Source organism: Delphinapterus leucas, chromosome 20 (assembly GCF_059928025.1).
Source record: "Delphinapterus leucas isolate spDelLeu-1000000601 "Yukka" chromosome 20, BTC_Dleu_Yukka2, whole genome shotgun sequence".
In the NCBI taxonomy this organism is placed as follows: domain Eukaryota; kingdom Metazoa; phylum Chordata; class Mammalia; order Artiodactyla; family Monodontidae; genus Delphinapterus; species Delphinapterus leucas.
The window spans coordinates 11,966,032-11,985,649 of record NC_143148.1 but is presented as its reverse complement, the minus strand read 5'-3'; the positions used below and the strand labels follow the sequence as shown (position 1 = coordinate 11,985,649).

The following is a 19,618-nucleotide window of genomic DNA, read 5'->3' as shown; positions in this document are numbered from 1 at the left end:
ATTATCTACAATGACCATCATTACTTCATAAACAGAATTTAAAACTTTTCTAAGACAAAAAAAGGAGGGTGTCTCCGTGGGTGCTTAGATAACGTGGAGAGGACAGGAGCTTTGCTTGTGGGCCTGAAGGGGCCCAAATGACCCCTAATGAGTGAGAGTCGCAGGACAGGGCCAGCGCTCCCCCTGGTTGTCCCGGGGCCTCCCAGGGAGAGTGGCGGACTTACGGATGAGGTCAGGCAGAAGCCAGGTGTTGCAGTTGACCTGGTAGAGCAGAACATCGCTGCTGAACTCGTCAGGGTCCGAGCGCCCCCCGAGGACCACCATGGTGTCCCCTAGCAAGGCTGAGGCGTGGAAAAGTCGGGGGCGGGGCTGATGGGGAGACACACGGCAGGACGGGCTGTCAGAGCCCACGGTCGCCCGCTCTTCGTGCTCCCTCTCAGCCCACCCGCCACTCCAAACCTCCCCACGCCCCAGCCCCTACCAGCCCACCCAATCCTAACCTTCCTCAAATCTCACCTCCTTCCTCCGGGAAGCCTCCCTCATTCCTCAGAGCTGTCTCCACAGCCATCTCCTTTCCCTGAACTCCCAGAACCCCCAAACCCCATGCTGTTCCTCAGGAACCCAGCCTCAGATGCTTGAGATGAGCCCCACATTTCTTGGGTGACCTCGCCAGCTGCACCGGCGCGTATCCTGCTGGGGCTCTTACTTCCATCTCCCTTGCGGTCCAGCCCCAAGAAGGGCTTGGGAATATGTTTGTGGATGGCAAATGCAATTGTCTCTAAACAGCATACCCGGGGTTTCCTGCTCTCCCACTGTCTCCTTTGGCCTTGAAGGCAGAAGCACAAGGAGCCTCAGTGTCCCTTTTCACAGCTGGAGAGGCCAGGAAGGGGAGGGACCTGTCACAGCCACGCCCAGAGTGTGGCAGAGCTGGGGCAGAACCCAGGCCTCTGACCTCCTGGTCTAGGATTCTTACCTCCAAGTCACAGAGAGAAGAAGGGGAGACTTGGGGTACCGGAAAGGAGGCAGAGTAGGAATCCAAGGTTGAGCCAGTCCCTGGGGCACTGGGAAAGGGGGGGGGCCCTCCCTCCTACCCCCTACACTCATCTGTCTGGACCTTTTTTCCTGACCTTTGCCCCCTGAGAAGGGGCCAGCAGGCTCCAGGTGCGGTCAGGACAGTGCAGGGAGTAGAGCTCAGGGGATGGAGCCGCCAGCTCCACGTGGAAGCGGAAGCCCCCAAACACGTAGAGGGAGTCAGTGGCCTCGTGATACACAGCGGAATGACCATATAGACCTGGGGGTGGAGGATTAGTGAGCACAGAGGCTGGGGGAAGGGCTGGTGATCAGGAACGCTCCCCATCTTCCTGGGCTCCCCCTCTCATGACCACACCACCACCCTACCAGGCCCTGATGCCAGAGACCTGGAAACCTTTCTCAACCGCTCCTTCTCCCTTCGGTTCTAAAGGACAACCATTAAAGAGACTCTGGGAAAGAGAAGAGAGGGAGACAGGGTGACCAGAACGACCTTGCGGATGGTGATTAAAGAATGCAGAAGGAGAGACAGAGAAAGGAAAATACCTGAGGGGCACTGATCTAGGACCTAGAAGAGGGAAACAGTGACCCACTGCTACCGGGCAGGAGGGAGGCAGCTTCTCATGAAGTCTGGGAAGGGTATATAAACTGAACTTCTCAAAAGGCAGCATCCTGAGAATGTGGGTGGGTGATGGGGGTAGACAGGCAGACAACAGGTGGGGGGGGCAGTGACCACAGCCTACAGGGGTGGACAGAGAGGATGGCTGGGAGTCAGAAGCGTAGCGCCCCCTCCCCGCCACGCCCTGTCCCCAGGCCCACCTGTGGGAGGCGCCCCGCTCTGGGCTCCGGACACCCAGGTGCCGGTTGCCAGCTGGTATTCAAGCAACTGCTGGTTGAAGCCACTTTCAGGGGAGTAGCCACCCACCAGGAGCAGAGACAGGCCTCGGCGGGCAGTAAGGGTGTGGCCAGCAACTGCTGGCAGCTCCACGGTCTGCGGGGCCTTGGGGATGAAGGGTGGAGGTCACGGGGGTGGGGGGCAGAGGTCAGGGGTCATCTTGTGGGTAGAAGCAAGGCTCAGAGCTCCCCGAACTCCCCTTGAACCACTAAGGAGGTTGTGAGCTGCCTGGGGCGGGTCAGACCCCAGGCCTCCCCGCCAGCCGTGGTCCTGGCAGGTGAGCAGCAGACCTCTTACTGTCTCTGCCTGCTCAGTGTCACTTCTTCAGGTAGGAGTAGCCTGGGGACCCTTTGCGAAGCCCTTGCTCCTCTGCTCTCTGGCTGCATGGGGCTGACTGTACCGGCTCCACAGCGGGCTGTGCCCCAGCCTGGAGACCAGAGCCTCACGTCCCCTTGGCTAGGGATTGACTCAGGAATGAAATGTGACCCACAATGGCCAATGAAATTCAATTCTGGGGCTTGTGCTGAAGCCCTGGGAGGAATCCTCTTCCTCTGGGGGCAAAGCTGGCAGGAGCTGCTCTGGTCACCTTTGCTAGAGCCTGGTTGTGGGGACTAGGGGAGGGGAGAGATGCTCACCTTCTCCTGCCGCCACTGCAGGGTGGTGAGGTTGAGGACCCAGAAATCCCGGGCGACGCCCCCAGCCGTGAGCCCCCCCAACAGGTACATGGCACCACGGCCAGCAGGCACATAGGCAGCTGCATGGAAGGAGCGGGGTGAGGGGCCTGGGCCCCCATCCTCAGCTCCTGCCAACATCTGTGTCCACCGCCTTTCGCTCACTGAGTACCTGGGGCCAAGATGCAAAAAGGCAGCCTCACTATACAGTCATACCAGCATGCCCTTGGGTGACCCCCCTACACACTGGTATCCCAGCAACCCCTGGGATCACCCCCCCACTTGGCAGGTATCCCAAAACCCCTAAGGTGACCCTCCTATGACAATCACCTTACCATCCCCTGGGGTAGCACCACCCAAATAAGTGTCCCAGTCCCTGAGGTCAGCCTCCTGCGACAAGTGTCCCAGCATCCTTTGGGGTATCCTTCACCTGTAGACGTTGTCCTGCACCCCCCCGAGGGGACTCTTATGTCAGAGACGTCTCAGTGTCCCCTGAGGTAACCTTTTCTCATTCAGGCATCCTACCTCCCCAGGGCAGTCCTCACCTGTACAGGTTTCCCAGCAGCCCCTGGGGCAGACCCAGGCCCCCAAACATCCACAAGGTGGCCTCAGGTCCCTCCACCATAGTGTGCCCCAGGCGGTGCAGGAAGCGGCTAGCTGTGTCCTGTGGGTGGGGTGCAGACGTGAGGGCTCAGGTAAGGGCATTACAGAGTGGCAGGCTGGGTCTATGGTCTAGGGGGTAGTCTCGGGAGTGGAATGGGGAGAACAATCCAGGAGGCAGGCTGCATGGCACCTCCCCGCCAAGGGGCATCCACAACTCACGGCTGAGAGGCGGCTGTCCATGAGGGTCTCCCAGACCAGCTGCCCACCATCCAGCTTTGTGGCACAGTCAGGGCCCCCGAAGCCCTCGGCACAGATGCACACGCCCAGGCTCTGGGGAACAGCAGAAGGAAGCTTGGGAGGAGCCCTGATTACCCCCACCCGGCTCCCTGTCCCGCCCAGCTTGCCCTCTTTCACCTGTACCTGGTTACAGGTCCCTGCCCCGTTGTGGGCATTACAGTTCTCAGGACACAGAGCCATGCGGCAGTGTGGGCCTGCCCAGCCCTGGGGACATCGGCAGAGTCCAGCATCCGCGGCCCCGTCCTGGGGCACACACTCCTGGGGGACAGGGCAACTCCCGGGGCCCCCTGACCCACAGCGTGCAGAGCCCACGGAGGCATTGAAGCCCCAGGACGAGGAGCCGTTGGCCTCCCAGTGCAGCACCAGCAGCCCTGTTGGAGAGAGTCCAGAGGCTTGTCACAAGGCCTCAGTGAAGTGATATTTAAAAAAGGGGGGGGGGGGTGGGCTTCCCCGGTGGCACAGTGGTTAAGGATCCACCTGCCAATGCAAGGAACACGGGTTCGAGCCCTGGTCCGGGAAGGTCCCACATGCCGCGGAGCAAACAAGCCCATGCGCCACAACTACTGAAGCCCACGCGCCTAGAGCCCGGGCTCCGCAACAAGAGAAGCCACCACAGTAAGAAGCCTGCGCACCGCAACGAAGAATAGCCCCCGCTCACCGCAACTAGGGAAAGCCCGCGTGCAGCAACAAAGACCCAACGCAGACAAAAATAAATAAAAATAAAAATAAATTTATTTTAAAAAAAAAAGAGAGGGGTGGCCTGCAGGCCCTCTGACCTCATCACCTCCCACTCTCCCAGCCCTCTTCGCTCCAGCACCACCGACCCGCTTCCTGTTCTCAGAGCCTGGGCATCTGCTATTCCTCCACCTGAACTAGTTGCCCCTTACCCACACCGTGAAATCTCCCTTCTGCAAAGACTCCCTCCCCAACTCCCCAGACAAGCCAGGCTCCCCACTCCTTTCCATTTCCTCCTGTCCCTTACCAAAAGTGTCACTATTCTGACTACAATTTGTTCCCTGCTGTTTGTCACTCCCCACCTCTGCTGTGAGTCCGTGAAGGCAGTGCCTGTGTCCCTTGTTCACTGCCACATGCCCAGAATTTAGCTCAGGCCCAGCTTACTGCAGGTAGACATTTGCTGAGTGAAATGAAATCGAGGGCCCCTCAGCTCTAGTTGCTCACTGTGAAGGGTCTGGGCTTGTGTGCAATCGCCGTCAGGCCAACTACAACTCTGCCCTCTCTCTCACAGCCTTGGAGCCACTCTGATTTACGATATGAAGAGAAGCATCTCCAAACCTAGGCCCTCTAACTGCCGTGGGTAACAAATTATTTCTAGTGCATCTCCATCAGCTAGGCACAGCTGACGTAATGGGGCCTGGTAATTCTTGGTTGTGGGGGCTATAGCCTGTGCACTGCAGGATGCAGAGTAGCATCCCTGGCCTCCACCCACGAGATGCCAGTAGCAGCCCCAATCACGACAATCAGAATGTCTCCAGACACAGCCAAATGACCCAAGGGGCAAAGTCACTCCTGGCTGAGAACCAGCGGGCTGAGGAGACAGATGCTCAGGGGCCCTCGCACCAGCTACATTCTGTGTGTCCCCAAAACATGTCCCACGTGGACCTTCTTTCCAGAGACACAACCCGGCCAGTACAATCCTATTTGCCTCTCAGCTGAAGAAACTGAGACCCAGAGGTGGCAAGGGACTGCCAGCAAGTCTCTGGCAGAGTCAGGCTGGGATTTGAGCCCACCTCAGGTAGCAAGGTATAGGGACAAGGGACAGCCCAGGACAGAGGTCCCACTTCCCCCAGCCCCCATACCAGACAGGGCCTGCACAGTGAGGGGCCTGTCCCGCCGCTGGCCGCAGAAGGCAGCAATGAGGCTACGGTCCGACTGGACGACACCAGTGTCCAGGAAGCGCGGGAATCCATCAAAGGCCAGGACATAGCTCAGCTGGAGAGGTGTAGAGTAGGATCAGGGGAGGATGAGGATGAGAAAGAGGAATGCTTGGGGTCTGGGGGGAGGTGCGCTCAAGAAGAGAAGGCAATCTGAGACTGGGGAAAAGGCTGCTTGAACCATCTGGGCAGACTGTCAAACTGTGGCATGGAGGCCACCATTCCCACTCCTGTGTTCATAACAGACATGGTTAATCAATCAGGCACTCTTGCACGGAGCCTCTTAACACACAGATCCTGGCAGCCACCATCAATCAATCAGAGTTGGCACGCAAGGTACCAATATTTACCATACCTGGACTGGGGAATGGGAAACTGGAGTCCAGGAAACAGGAGGCAATCTGGGAAATGGGAGGGTCTGGGGGCTTAGGAACAAATGGGTAGGGGTCTGAGGAACAGATCTGGGAGTTTGATGGATGAAAAAACACGGACATGGGGGCCAGGGTCCGTCTGAAGATTCAGACTGGGTGGGGGAGACGTGGGCCTGTAATCAGTGCCCTTGGTGCTCACCGTGCAGGGGGTGCTGCTGTCGGGGGAGAAGGTGAGGGTAAGTGGGGGACAGAGGGTCCCAGGGGCACAGGGCTGTAGCACCTCGGTGGCTGAGACAACCCACACACAATAGGACAGGCCTGGCCCAGCTCTCGCTGCCCCACCACCTGGAGGCAGTAGCCCCCCAACCCGGCGTGAGCCCAGTGCCACGGAGGACACGTTGGTGAGGAGGGCACGACCCCCACACTCCCGGAAGCAGGAGCCACCAGCCCTGGGGAGATGGAGGAGAGCCAGTGTCAGACCAGTCCTGCCCTATACCACCATGTCCCTAACCCCACCCTGCCCCGCCTGGGTGGCCCCTGGCTCACCGGGGGTCCCCATAGTAGCCAGGAGAGCAGAGCTGGCAGTGGGCGCCCTCAGTGTGGTCCTGGCAGAAGCAGAGCCCGCTGAGGTTGTCGCAGTGGCCTCGGCGTGGGTCCCCATGCCCGTTGCACTGGCAGGGCCGGCAGCCGCCTGAGCCTGTGGCGTTACCAAAGCTGCCCGGCCGGCACCGTTCGCAGTGTTCCCCCCACGTCCAGTCTGTGGAGGCCCCAGCAGCCAGGATGCAGAGTCAGCGGCAAGAGCGAGAAGGAGCCCGACCCTCCCCAACCCCACCTGGCTCAAAGGAGGGTAACTGGAACCCCGACTGGGGAGCAACTGCAAATCCCAAGAGGGAATACCGAGGCCCGCCAGAGGGGTGGGTGGCACTGAAACCTGTCTGGGGTGAGGAGCAGGCAATGGGACAGAGGGACTCAGAGCTGGGGAGGGGACACAGAACCCCACACAGACAAAAGAAAACAGAAGCCCCGAGGAGGCTCCCTTGAGGCAGCCCCGAGGAGCTCAGGATGAGGGCTGCTCACCCTGGCACTCATCGCAGAAGCCAGGCCCCCGCTTGTGGCAGTGGCTGTGGAAGTTGCAGCCACAGTCCCGGGAACAGCGGGGCGCGGGGGGTCCTGGGGCAGGCGTGGGAGGGGGCAGGTCCGATGTCCAGCCCAGGTCACACACGCAGGTGAAGTCTGGGGGGCCACTGCACACGCCATGGCCACAGTCCTCCAGGCACCTGAGGGGGCGTGGCAGGGGTGGGGGAAGGACTGGGTAGGCCTGGAGCCCCCAAGGCATCCCCCCTCATCCCACTCCACCCCATTATCTCCATGGCAACACCATCATAAGCTACTGCCTGTTCCACAGATCCTGGACTCCATGGGTGGCCGTGTCTCCAAGGCAACCCCATCACATGTAGTAACTCCTGTCTCTATCGTAACCAAACATCACCACTGGTGATCTGTTCCCTGTGAAAACCCCTTTCAACTTGATCCTCCTCCATTTCTATGGCAACGCTGAAGCCTGTGGCCTGCAGTCCATGGGCGACCTGTCTCCACAGTTAACTAGTGTCACGTTGAGGACCCTATCACTCTAATGAGGGCCTGCTCTGCAAGGTAAAAACCCAAGGCTCACTGGAGAGGCTGGCACCATGGGAGGCAGCCCAGCACTGTGATCACTTCCTCCCAACATCTCCGCATGCACCAGCCCTGGGGCGACATCTCCATGGAAACCCATGCCCTACTCACGTGCGGTTGCAGTATGTGATGCCATCACCCTGGTAGCCCCTCTGGCAGTGACACTCATAGCTGAGGGGTGTGTTCAGGCAGGTCGCCCGCAGGTGGCACCGCGCCAGGCCCAAGCGACACTCATCCACATCCGGACAGCGGGCATATGCCCAGCGGGCAGGGAGGGCCACAGACAGCCCCAGGCCCTCCCCGACCCACAGGGAGCAGTTACCCCCACCCAGAGGCCCGGAGAAGTCCCCCTGGAGGCAACTGGGGAGGGGGGCGAGGTTGAAGAAGGTGGTTGGGTCGGGGCGGGGGGGATGATAAAGAAACAAGAGACAGAGACAGGAAAACAGTAACAGGGAGAGGGGAGATCAATCAGAGAGAGAAAGAAACATGAATACGGAGAAAGACAGAAAGAGGGATGGAAGAGAGGCAGAGAAAAACCCAGAGAAGCCAGACAAAAAAGGATTTTAAAAGACAGGAGAGAGAGAGGGATACAGTGAAAGGGAGACAGAAGAGAAACAGAAACAGACAAGAAGAAAGAAAACAGAAGGAAAGATGAGAGAAAACAAGTCACAAAGACAGGGGAAGAGTTGGCAGGGAGAAAAGAGAGAGAGAAACAGAGAGAAGGAGAAGGGGGGGAGAAAAACAGAGATGATGGTAAGAAAAAGGCAAAGGGGCAGAGAAACAGAGGCCGTTAGAATTAGGGTGGGCGGAGAGCCTCCACCCGGCCCCGCCCCCAGGCCCCCGCCCTGCCTCACCGTCCCAGCGTGGGGTTGTCCTCATTGCCACACCAGCCACACTCGTGGCTCTGCAGACACTCGTGGCAGGTCAGGAAGCGGTCACAGCTCCGGCACCGGGGCTCTGAGTGCACGCTGCAGGGTGATGGGTGTGGGGCTGTCAGAGCCACCCCCTACCCTGGTCTCCACCCTCCCCTCCTGGAACCCTGCCACCCGGACTGCACCTGTCGTCCCAGCCTCGGCAGCCCCCGTGCGGGTACCGGGCCAGGTAGGCAGCGAACATGAAGCAGGTGTGGGTGGACTGACACCAGGCACACTGGCTTGAGTTGGCCAGGCAGTCGTCACAGGTCTGGCGCCTGGGGGCGGGGAGCAGGGACAGGGTCACCCCACAGCCTGGCCCCCACACACCCTCACACACCCTCTCCCTGGGCCCAGCTTGGCTCACTGGCTGCAGAGTGGGGGACACTCTTGCAGGCTCTTCAGGGCACCCCGACCCCGGCCCCGCCGGCTGCACGCTGCATCCCCCTTGCGGCTGGTGCTCTGATGCCACTCGCAGAAGGGGTCCTGGGAGGTTGGAGGAATAAGAGCCCAGCTTAGCCTTCTCCCTGGGGCTCCCAGCGCCAGTCTCCCAGCACCAGTTCAACAGGCAGCTGCCTCCCTTGCCTGCCAGGGCCCACAGATCCCTGTTCCAAGCCCAGCTCCTTCCTACAGCCACTGACATCCATGGGTTCTGCCTGACCAGCACCCACTCCCTTTTTGGGCAGTAGCACCACTTTATGTGGTCCAGGTGGCGCTGATTCAATCCCTGGGGTCCAGAGGTGGGCAGCGGGACACTCTCCTTCCTCCCAGCCTCACTGATTGGTCCAGGAGCTGGCACAAGCCCCCATTAGAGCAAATGAAAGGCACTTCTGAGACTTCTGTTGAACTGAGGGGTGAGAGTGAGGTGGGGACAGAAAGGTGCTCTCCTTCCCGTTGGGGCTCCAGTGGCTGGGTGGGGGGATAAAAGTCTGGAGCCCCTGAGGCTCCCTTGCCACTCCCAAGGAATGAACCTCCAGGGAAAACGAGAACGTGGAATGGAGGAAGGTGAACAGCTGACTACACGGTTTGAACCTCTGGGGCGAGCAGGCCGAAAGACCTACTCCTGGACTCTGCTGTCTAAGGGGATAAATGCTCCTCTGGTGCAGAGGTGCTGAGCTGGGTTTTCTGATCCCTGCAGCATGCAGAGTCACGCCTGCCAGGAGCTGACTCTCCAGCCCCTCTCCACTGCTCACAAACGACAAGGGCCCCGACTGTCTACCCCACCGCCGCCCACAGGGCCCCTCGGCTGCCTGTGCCAGCTCTGGGGGGCCCACCCCCTTGCTCAGTCGCCTGCTTTGGCTGACTCCGTGCCGAGCCCTCCCCGCTGTGGCCTGGTGGGCACCTGGGTGCAGGCGTGGCAGTCTCGATGCTCCTCACAGAGTGGGCAGAGGGCAGGCACCAGCACCAGCAGGGAGCCGCCGGCCCCGCGGTCCCCGCAGTGGGCCCCGCTCTGGCGCAGGTGGCAGGTCGCGCTGGCCAGGCACCAGCCGCAGCCCTGGTCTGCCAAGCAGCCCAGGCAGGAGGGGTAGGAGGCGCAGGCCGACGAGCGGTAGGGCTCCAGGAAGAAGAAGGAGATCTCCTGGGGGCGGGGGTCACATGAGGGTCGGGGCTCCACGCTCCACGTCAAGGTTTGGGATAGGGATTAGAGTTTGGAGCTAAAGACTTAAGCGTCTGGAGACAAGGTTGAGAACTCAGGCCCGTAGAAAGTCAGGATTTAGGACATCAGCAGACAAAAGGGGATCAGGGTTTGAGAAAATCCAGAGATGAGAGGTCAAAGTATGGAGGGCAGAGGTCAGGGTCAGCAAGATCAGGGCAGGAGGAGTCAGAGACGCGGGCAGGGGTCAGAATACGAGATCAGGTCAGACTCTGGGGGTCAGATGTTGGGGTCCGGGGGTTTCAAGGTGAGGCCCAGAGTTCAAGAGTCAAGGAGTAAGAGGTCAGGGTCAAGGGAGTTAGTTTGTGGCCCAGGGCATCTGAGGCCAGGGGCTGGGGCAGGGTCAGAGCCGGGGACCTGGGTACTCACGCTGCCACCTGGCACGCCAGTCCGGTCCCACAGCAGGGTGAGCTCGCTGTGTCCAGGGCCCGCTGAGCCGTTGAGCTGGCCCCGGATCTCTACCGCGTACTTGTGGCCCCGGCCAGGCAGTGGGAAGAGGCGAGCGGACCCTGGACGCTGCAGGCGCCTCGTCTCCTTCTCCTGCTGAGCCACCCAGCGCCCTACCTCCTCCTGAAGTAGGGGTGAGGGGCAGACAGGGGCCTCAGAACTTTCTACCCACACTGACCCCTGAAACCCCCAAGAGCCCCAAACCCACCTAGCGCCCACCCCTCCTCTTCCCAGGAGGGCCTCAGAGTTTCTTAGACCCCCAAAACCTCCAAGTACCCCTAAACCTCCCAGCAACCCACGTCCTCCTCAGGAGAGTCTGACTTGGTAACTCAGACCTTCCCCTTTCTTCAAAATCCGCCCCCCACCCAGTTCTGTTCACAACTGAAAACCCCAGGGCCCTCCCGTCACTAAGGATAGATCCCACGCCTCTGACTTCTCCCCATTCCTCCTCCCCACCACACACCCGAGCCCCCATATTTACCATAAACAGCCCCCTGCATGTCCCAGGCACCCTCACCATGTTTTCTGTGTCAGGGCCACGGGCCATCCGGGCCAGTACGTGCAGGCGCTGGGCCCGGGCCCACACGGCCACGTCCTCAGCCCCTGGCCCTCCAGGCCCTCCTGGCAGCAGTGGGTGGATGAAGCCACGGTAGACCACGGACACGTCGGTCTCTGAGCTAGGTGTCAGGGTGATGGTCGTACTGCGGACAATCAAGACCTGTGCCAGCCAAGGAGGGAGGCGTGCATGAGGACCTCTCTGCATCGCCCCATGGTCCTCACGCCTCTCTCCAGCCACATCAGAGCTAGAAAAGGCCAGGCAACCCAATCTCCTTCCCTAGTTTACTAAATGGGAGACTGAGGCCAGAAGCAGGGGGGACAGCTCGCCCACGGTTACTCTGGGAGGAGAGCTGGCACTCCGACTCAGACAGCAGACAACAGGGTCCCAGCCCCTGCTCATCTCCACCTCTCAGTAAACTCCAAGAGCCCGGAGCTCTCAGCATCTTCCTCCTCAACACCCCGTCTTTCCACCTAAGCCCTTCAGAGTCCAGACCCCTTAACTAGGGGGCCTGGGGACCTTCCAGGTCAGTAAACACATACATGTGCCAGGAGGGCGTCACACCCCAACCCCACAGGGACAGAAGCTCAGGCCCCTTCTGGACCTCATCCTATGTACCACGTTCTTTGTTACATAATGAACCAGTATATATGTTTAAAAAAAAAAAAAGAGCCCAGATCCAAATCCAACGTTTGAAGCGACGCACATACTTCGTGATTTACTGCTAGCGTGTGTTCTTGTCATTGTAAAAGGGTGGAGCAACCCAAGTGTTCATCGTGGGAGACTGTTTAAATAAACTGTAACACTACGGCATCAGAATGTAAATGGAACATTATGAAGCTGTTAAAAAAAAAAAAAAAAAAAAAGAGGGTGTTTCCTAAGTTCTGTTACGGGAAGCTTGCCGGGATACGTTAAGAAAAAAAAGGAGAATGAGAAAACAACACCACCACCAAAAAGACGAAAAAAAAAGAAAAAAGAAAAAAAGGTAAGTGGTAGTACAGTGTAGATAATATATTACTTTTGGTGCAAAAAAGAAAAATAATTAAATGTCACATTTACTTGTATTTGAATAGGTAAACAGCGGAAGGATATATAAGAAATCCAAATAGATCTTCTGGGGAGAGTTAGGGTGGTCTTGAGTTAGGGGGATGCTGAGGCCAGCTTCCCACACTGAGGGGTGAGGACTGGGTAGATGGAAGAGACTTTTCACTCAACAACTTTTTACACTGTTGTGGGGTTTTTTTTGTGTTGTTGTTTTTGGTTTTAACTGTATAGGATTCATTTATTCTATTTTATTTTTTTTTTTTTAGCCACACCGCACGGCGTGTGGGATCTTAGCTCCCCGACCAGTGGTCGAACCCTTGTCCCCTGAATTGGAAGCTCAGAGCCTTAACCACTGGATGCCAGGGAAGTCCCCATTGTTATGGTTTTTGAACCATGTGACTATAATACCTATTTTTTAAATTAATAAGGAACCACTGTGGAAAACACTTTGATGATTCCTCAATAAGTTAACCATAGGATTACCCCAGCAATTCCACTCATACTGAAAATAGGTTTTCATTGCAATATTTGCAAATATCAATTCATTATGTTGTACACTTAAAACTAATATAAGGTTGTTTGTCAATTATACCTCAATTAAAAAAAAAAAAAAAGGGACTTCCCTGGTGGCCCAGTGGTTAAGAATCTGTCTTGCAATGCAGGGGACACCAGTTCAATCCCTGGCTGGGGAACTAAGATCCCACATGCCTCAGGGCAACTAATCCCATGCGCCACAACTAGAGAGCCCTCATGCCACGTGCCGTGGGCTATAGAGCCCATGTGCTATGAAGCCTGTACACCACAACTAGAGAGAAGCCCGCACACCGCAACAAAGAGCCCCCGCGCCACTACGAAAGATTCCACGTGCCACAACTAAGACCCGACAGAGCCAATAAATAAATAAATAAATAAAATATTTTTTTAAAAAGGAAAAACTTGCCAACAGGTGTAAACAACCCAAATGTTATCAGCTGATGAATGGACATGGCATGGCCATACAATGGAATGTTATTCAGCCATAAAAAGGAACGAAGTTCTGGGACTTCCCTGGTGGTCCAGTAGCTAAGGCTCTGTGCTCCCAATGGAGGGAGCCCGGGTTCGACTCCTGGCCAGGGAACTAGATCCCACAGGTCGCAACTAAGAGTTTGCATGCTGCAACTAAAGATACCATGTGCCACAACTAAGACCTGACACAGCTAAATAAATAAATAAAATTTTTTAAAAAAATGAACAAAGTTCTGACACATGCCACAACACAGAGGAGCCTTGAAAACATTATGCTGAGTGAATGGAGTCACACACAAAAGGCCACGTATTATATGATTCCATTTATATGACCTATCCAGAGTTAACAAATCCAGATACAGAAAAAGAAAAAGGTTAGTGGTTGCCAGGGGCCAAGGGGAGAGGGGATTGGAGAGTGATTACTTAATGGATCTGGGGTCTCCTTTTGGGGTTATAAAAATGTTCTGGGGGGGCAAATCTCCAGTGGTCTGGTGAGTAAGACTCCATGGTCCCAGTGCAGGGGGCCCGGGTTCAATCCCTGGTCGGGGAACTAGATCCCACATGAATGCCGCAACTAAGAGTTCACATTCCGCAACTAAAAACAAAAAAACAGGGCTTCCCTGGTGGTGCAGTGGTTAAGAATCCGCCTGCCAATGCAGGGGACATGGGTTCAAGCCCTGGTTCGGGAAGGTCCCACATGCCGCAGAGCAAATAAGCCCGTGCGCCACAACTACTGAGCCTGTGCTCTAGAGCCCGTGAGCCACAACTACTGAGCCTGCGTACCACAACTACTGAAGCCTGCGCGCCTAGAGCCCGTGCTCCGCAACAACAGAAGCCACCGCAGTGAGAAGCCTGAGCACCGCAACAAAGAGTAGCCCCGCTCGCCGCAACTAGAGAAAGCCCACGTGCAGCAACAAAGACCCAACGCAGCCAAAAAATTTTTTAAAAATAAAAATAAAATAAATAAATGTAAAACAAAACAAACAAACAAAAAACATGCCTCAACGAAGATCCCGTGGGTCGCAATTAAGACCCCGAGCACCTTAAGAAAAAAAAAAAAAAAGTTCTGGGGACTTCCCTGGTGGTCCAGTGGTTAGGGCTCCGTGCTTCCACCACAGGGGCGGGGGTTCCATCCCTGGTTGGGGAACTAGGATCCTGAATGCTGCACGGTGCAGCCAAAAAAAAAAAAAAATGTTCTTGAGCTACAGAGTGGTGATAGCTGCACAGAATTGCGAAGGTGATACATGTCACTAATGGTTAGTTTTATGTTATGTGCATTTCACCACAGTTAAGACTTTTCTTAGGCCAATAAGGAAAATCAGACCCTTGCATGTAAAGACTTAAGGGGTAAACGCAAGAGTGATAAAGATCCATTTGAAAAATGAAAACTCTAAGACCAAGCCCTTCAACACTCCACACTGGGCCCCATCCCCTGGCTCCCCACCTTGTCAGGCTGGGAGGCATTGGGCGGCTGTTGGAAGGTGAGCAGGTGCAGGCCAGGCAGGAAGCTCTGGGTGACACAGGCCTCCAGGGAGGTAACGAAGACAGGTACGGGCCCCCACCAGCCCACGGTGCCTGAGATCTGCTCCCCTCGGCAGCGGGCCTGCTCTGTGAGGACAGGAGGGTCGGGAGATGGGGGTTGGTGTGGGGTGCTATGCTGCCCCCTCCCACAATGCCACTGGACACTCACCAGGCCGAGGGAGGCAGCTCTCGTTGTGTACGCACCAGCCCAGGGCGCCGGGCCCCCGGGGAGGAGCGGCGGTGCTGCTGAATGCCAGACAGGCCTGGCAGTCACCCAGGAGGCGGCCCAGGCCCAGGCAGCTGGCAGCCGGACACTGCAGAGAGGGGAAAGACAGGTGTCACCATCCACTGGGGCTTAAGGGACCTGGGAAAAGCTGTGGATTCAGGAGGCTTGGGGCGGAAAGGTCAGGGGATTGGAGAAGGGAATTGAAAGCTGGGTTGGAATGAGAAAGATCAAGAGGACAGGGGTGGGGGATCCAGGGACAGAGACATAAGTTCAAAAGGATCGGGGAGAGGGTCAAAGGTTCAAGGGTCAGTAGTCAGGAATGCCGATCTTAGGTGTGAAAACGCGTCTCCCAAGCGCAGGTCTGGGCAGAAGAAGACATGGAGGGCCAGGTCTCCGTGCTAAGGGGCAGAGTACTAGGACAGCCACTCACGGCCCCCGAGGGAGTCCCAGGAGGCGGGGCAGCTTGGCAGGCTCCCTGACACCAACTGCATTCAGGGTCTCGGGAGCACACACTGTGGTCCGTGTACATGGAGCAATAGTCCAGGTGGTACTGTAGAGAGATGGGCAGGGAGGAGGGGGTGCCTCAGACCTGGGGCCTGCTCCCACGTCCTCGCTCACTTTGATGAGCCCAGGGAACCCCAACTGCTCAGAACCTTGAGGACCCCTGTCCACTTCTCCCCCAGCCCCAGGGACCACTGCCCCTCTGCCCTCAGCTCCAGGGACCACCATTCCTCCTCCCTTGGACCTGGGGACTGACCTCCCTCCTCTCACGGCCCTAGGGACCTCCCCTCCTTCTCCCAGGGACGCCCCCCAACTTCCTCCCTTAACCATGGGAAACATGCTACCTCCTCCCCAGCCACCCTCTCCCTATCACCCCAGTGCTCACGTCTGGAGCAGGCGCCTGGAACACAAAGGGAGGCACCTTGTAGGCCATCAAGTCCCCACGGGGCCGGCCACTGTACCCCCCTGCCACCAACAGGACGCTGCCACCAAGCACAGCCGCCACATGTGAGTACCGACCACTGGGAGGTGCTGCTCGGCCTAGGAGAATACAGACGCCCCGAGGACATGTGACCCCCCATCCCCCCTTCGTGGCTCCCACCTTGAGGACCACCCCTGACTCTGCTATGCCTCAACCCCACTTGCCCAAGGAAACCCTCCCCGCCTGCCTGGCCCTGCTCTAGTCCTAGCTCTCTCACCTCCTGGAGCTCCCACGCTGCTGTCCAAGTCACCTTCCAGACAGAGCATGATCTTTGGGGTCAAATCCTGGATCTACCATTTCCTTGCTTTCAAATCACCGATCAACTACTGACTAGCTGTGTGGCCTTGGGCAGGAGACCTGACTTCTCTGAGTCTTGGTTTCCTCCTCCGTGCATGGAACCTTGCCCTCAGGGAGCAGTGAGGCAGGCCGCCCGGCTGTCACCTGTTGTTGTCTGTCTGACACCAGCCTCCCTTCTGGTGACAGCCTCTGACTGTCCTCTGGAAAACCACCCCTCCCACCCACAGTCCACAAGGCTCAAGTCGAGCTGTCCCTGCCTCTAGCAGCAGCAGGGCTTGAGCCCAGGCCTATCAGAGTCAGTGACTAGTTCAGGGAGGGGACCCAATTGCTACAATTCTTGGGAAAAAGGTACCGTCTTCCCTCTGGGCATTTTAAAGGGGTAGGATATAATCCCAGAGCTGCTGGTGACCATCTACAAAAGGCAAACCTGCTACAGACTGAAGGAAATCCAGGTGAGAACTGGGGAGAGAAACGGCTCATGCCATTATGTGAGCACCTGGATCCAGGCCAGCCTGCAGCCAGTTTTCACTCAAGTGAGTCAAGAAATTCTTCTTTTTGCTTAAGCTGGTCGGGTGGGGTTTCTGTCACTTACAACCAAGAGTCCTGACTGACGGGTAAGTGGTCAGTGATTGGTGACTCCCTCACACTCTTACTGACCTGTATGCTCTGTAAGTGTATGGGACTTGGCCCAGGGGATCAAAATCTACAAAGAAGGAGGAGGCCTCCAGAAACCTCACACTCTGGCCTACCCAGTGAAGGGGTCTGAAGGAGGGACAGGAGAAGCAGTGGAGCCCTGGATTGGAGGCCTCCAATGCTACGCTAAGGCTTTATTCCTTTTTTTTAAATTATTATTTATTTATTTATTTGGTTGGGCTGGGTCTCAGTTGCAGCGGGCTCCTTAGTTGCGGCTCACCGGTTCCTTAGTTGCGGCTCGCCGGCTCCTTCGTTGTGGCATGCAAACTCCTAGTTGCAGCATGCATGTGGGATCTAGTTCTCTGACCAGGGATCGAACCCGGGCCCCCTGCATTGGGAGCGCGGAGTCTTAACCACTGGGCCACCAGGGAAGTCCCATTCCTGATGGTCAAACAGGATTCCTTGGGGACCCTTCCTCTTGCCCACCCCTTAAATGTTACTGTCCCTTGTTTTATGTTTGTCCTTTGTCCTCACTCTTCTGTTCAGAAGGGTGGGGAGAACAGATGGGCCTCTGGGAAGTCCACAGTCCCATGAAAGGATATGCCCAATTTGTGCACACAAGTGTCTTTCTGAGGAGAGGGCCTGTGACTTTCTTCCCATTCACAAAGCAGTCTCTGATCTAATGAGCTTGAAAGGCTTCTCCACACTCCCTCCAGGTGAGCCCTCTGGCCTTGCACTATTAGGACAATGTGTTGGGCCCTTCACTGGACTGTCTTCTTTCTTCACTTCATTTTACTCAATTTATTCTCACAACAGCCCAGTGGTTTAAGTGTTATTACATTTTACAGAGGGGAAAGTTGAGGTGCAGAGAGATTAAATGATGGTTTTTGTACAAAAGGTTGTTTAGGAATGGCCATCCTGGTTCTGCCACTTGCCCACTGTGTGACCTTGAAAAAGTTGCTTCTTTGTAGGCAGTCCCCTGGGACAGCTGATAATTGGCAAAACCTGGATTGGAACCTAGATCTGATGCTTCTGAAAATGTCTCCCATCTCCATAGCAACAATGCCCTGGTCCTATCTCTAGTGCAGGTGTGCCTCCTGAGGCCAGCTCCGATAGGATGTTGGGCTCACCCCAACAACGACCGGGGTGGCTCCTTCCCAAAGCCCAGTATCACTGTGGGAGCAAGCGTGACCCTCAGGAGCCCCTCATGGAAACAGAGGGGCCACTCACCCTCAGGAGTTCCTGGAGGGGCAAGCTCGGCCCCTGACACCCACTGATGGCAGCCAAGGTGGTAGAAGAAGATGCCATCTTCATAGCACTTTTCCTCCTGGTAATGGGTGTGCACGTTGCCCCCTGGGAAAGGAGGAAAGGGGCACAGCTGGCAAGCCTGGGGGAGGTGAGGACACCCCTGCAAGGAGCCTCAGCTCAGCCTTGGGCCCCTGGCAGGCAGGCATGTAGGTGGGATCGGGGAGCCTCCTCACCGTAGACCACCATGTAGTTGCCCAGGACACTGGCTGTGTGAAAGGCCCGCTCCCGTGGGCCCTGAAGCCCATCCCGGCCCTTCAGGGTGGTCCACACGCGCCGATCCACGTGGAAGAGCTCGGTGGAGTTCACCCGTACAGAGAACCTGTAGGGGCGGGGAAGAGGAGGAGCTTGAGGCAGGAAGGGCCTCTCTCCCTCCTCTGGGCCCACAGTTGAGACTGGCTTTACTGGATTTATATCCCCTCAGAACTAGAAGCTCCTCATGGGCAGGACCCAGGTTTCATTGATCTCTGGGTTCCCTGCATAACCTAGCCAGGGCTAGACACCAAGCAGGGGTTGGTTAAATGACTGGATGAGTGGGAGTACGCAGGGAAGCAAGTGACCAAGAGATTGAATGACAGACTAGAGAATGCGTGAGTCGGGGAGTAAATGAGTGAATAAACAAATGAGTGAATGAATGACAGACGGGGTGACTGAATGACTGCAGGGGTCTATCAGTGGGCAAAGACCGTTAAAGTATAAAGGCCCGGGTGTTAGGCCAGGCCTGGCCCTGCAAGGCATGGGTTGTGGGGCAGGTGACTCACCGGGCAGTGGAGGGCCGGTGTCCACCGTGAACCAGCAGGGCACGCGACGGGGCATGGAACACCATGGAATGGCCAGTGGCGGCAGGGGGCCTCCCACCTGCCGGAATCACCCGCTCCCAGTAGCCCTCACTGGTGCTGTCGAGGCGGAAACGGAAGAGGCCAGAGGAGAAGAGGTCGTGCTGGGTGCGGCCACCAGACACATAGAGCCAGATGCTGTCCACTAGGGCTGCTGCGTGACCTGCCAGGCCTGGCGGCCCTGAGGAACTGGAAGCAGCTGGTGCCAGAAGCTCCCAGTGGCCACCACCCAGCGGGCTAAAGGCCCAAACGTCACTGGTGAGGGAGCCGTCAGCCAACTCACCACCCATCAGCACGAGGGAGCCGGCCCAAGCCACAGCCACGTGGGAGTGACGGGCAGCCTGTAAGGAAGAGACCAGGAGACGGAGATGGAGAGGGCAACAGATGGTGACACAGAGAAAGAGAAAGACAGAGAGAGATGCAGAGACAGGGCAAGATGGAGAGACAGAGATACAGAGAAAGAGAAGGTGAGAGAGGGGCAGAGATAAAGACAGAGACATGCAAAGAGAGAAAAGAAGAGAGACGGACCCAGAAAGACAGACACATGCGAATAAAAAGAGAGGTGTGACAGAGAAACACGATAAGAGAAGGCGGAGTCAGGGAGAAATGACAGAGACCAGTAGAGAGAGTAGGAGGTATAACCCAGAGAGAAGGAGACACAGAGACTGAGAGAGATCAGACAACCAAGAGTCAGAAACAAAAACCGAAAGATGGACCAAGAGAGACAGGAGACACACAGAAAGGTAAGATGCAGAAAGGCAGATAAACG

General features: G+C 56.9%; 1 protein-coding gene across 2 annotated transcripts in view; it reads right to left on the bottom strand.

Moving 5' to 3' along the window:
• Positions 1 to 19,618, bottom strand: part of MEGF8 (multiple EGF like domains 8) — a 47,799-nt gene that overhangs the window by 20,192 nt on the left and 7,989 nt on the right. The window contains exons 6-30 of one of the 2 annotated variants that reach the window (XM_022585566.3): positions 18,775 to 19,190; positions 18,190 to 18,335; positions 17,939 to 18,061; positions 15,683 to 15,837; positions 15,227 to 15,346; positions 14,740 to 14,884; positions 14,494 to 14,657; positions 10,962 to 11,162; positions 10,367 to 10,567; positions 9,686 to 9,922; positions 8,711 to 8,829; positions 8,490 to 8,621; positions 8,287 to 8,400; positions 7,544 to 7,792; positions 6,836 to 7,035; positions 6,305 to 6,515; positions 5,958 to 6,207; positions 5,313 to 5,445; positions 3,619 to 3,866; positions 3,418 to 3,528; positions 3,141 to 3,259; positions 2,560 to 2,767; positions 1,849 to 2,029; positions 1,128 to 1,291; positions 225 to 369 (exon numbers count right to left, since the gene is read on the bottom strand). In XM_022585566.3, the coding sequence (XP_022441274.2) occupies positions 225 to 369; positions 1,128 to 1,291; positions 1,849 to 2,029; positions 2,560 to 2,767; positions 3,141 to 3,259; positions 3,418 to 3,528; positions 3,619 to 3,866; positions 5,313 to 5,445; positions 5,958 to 6,207; positions 6,305 to 6,515; positions 6,836 to 7,035; positions 7,544 to 7,792; positions 8,287 to 8,400; positions 8,490 to 8,621; positions 8,711 to 8,829; positions 9,686 to 9,922; positions 10,367 to 10,567; positions 10,962 to 11,162; positions 14,494 to 14,657; positions 14,740 to 14,884; positions 15,227 to 15,346; positions 15,683 to 15,837; positions 17,939 to 18,061; positions 18,190 to 18,335; positions 18,775 to 19,190 (4,492 nt within the window). The remainder of the gene's footprint in view (positions 1 to 224; positions 370 to 1,127; positions 1,292 to 1,848; positions 2,030 to 2,559; positions 2,768 to 3,140; positions 3,260 to 3,417; positions 3,529 to 3,618; positions 3,867 to 5,312; positions 5,446 to 5,957; positions 6,208 to 6,304; positions 6,516 to 6,835; positions 7,036 to 7,543; positions 7,793 to 8,286; positions 8,401 to 8,489; positions 8,622 to 8,710; positions 8,830 to 9,685; positions 9,923 to 10,366; positions 10,568 to 10,961; positions 11,163 to 14,493; positions 14,658 to 14,739; positions 14,885 to 15,226; positions 15,347 to 15,682; positions 15,838 to 17,938; positions 18,062 to 18,189; positions 18,336 to 18,774; positions 19,191 to 19,618) is intronic. The other variant, XM_089902797.1, reaches the window with a different exon arrangement.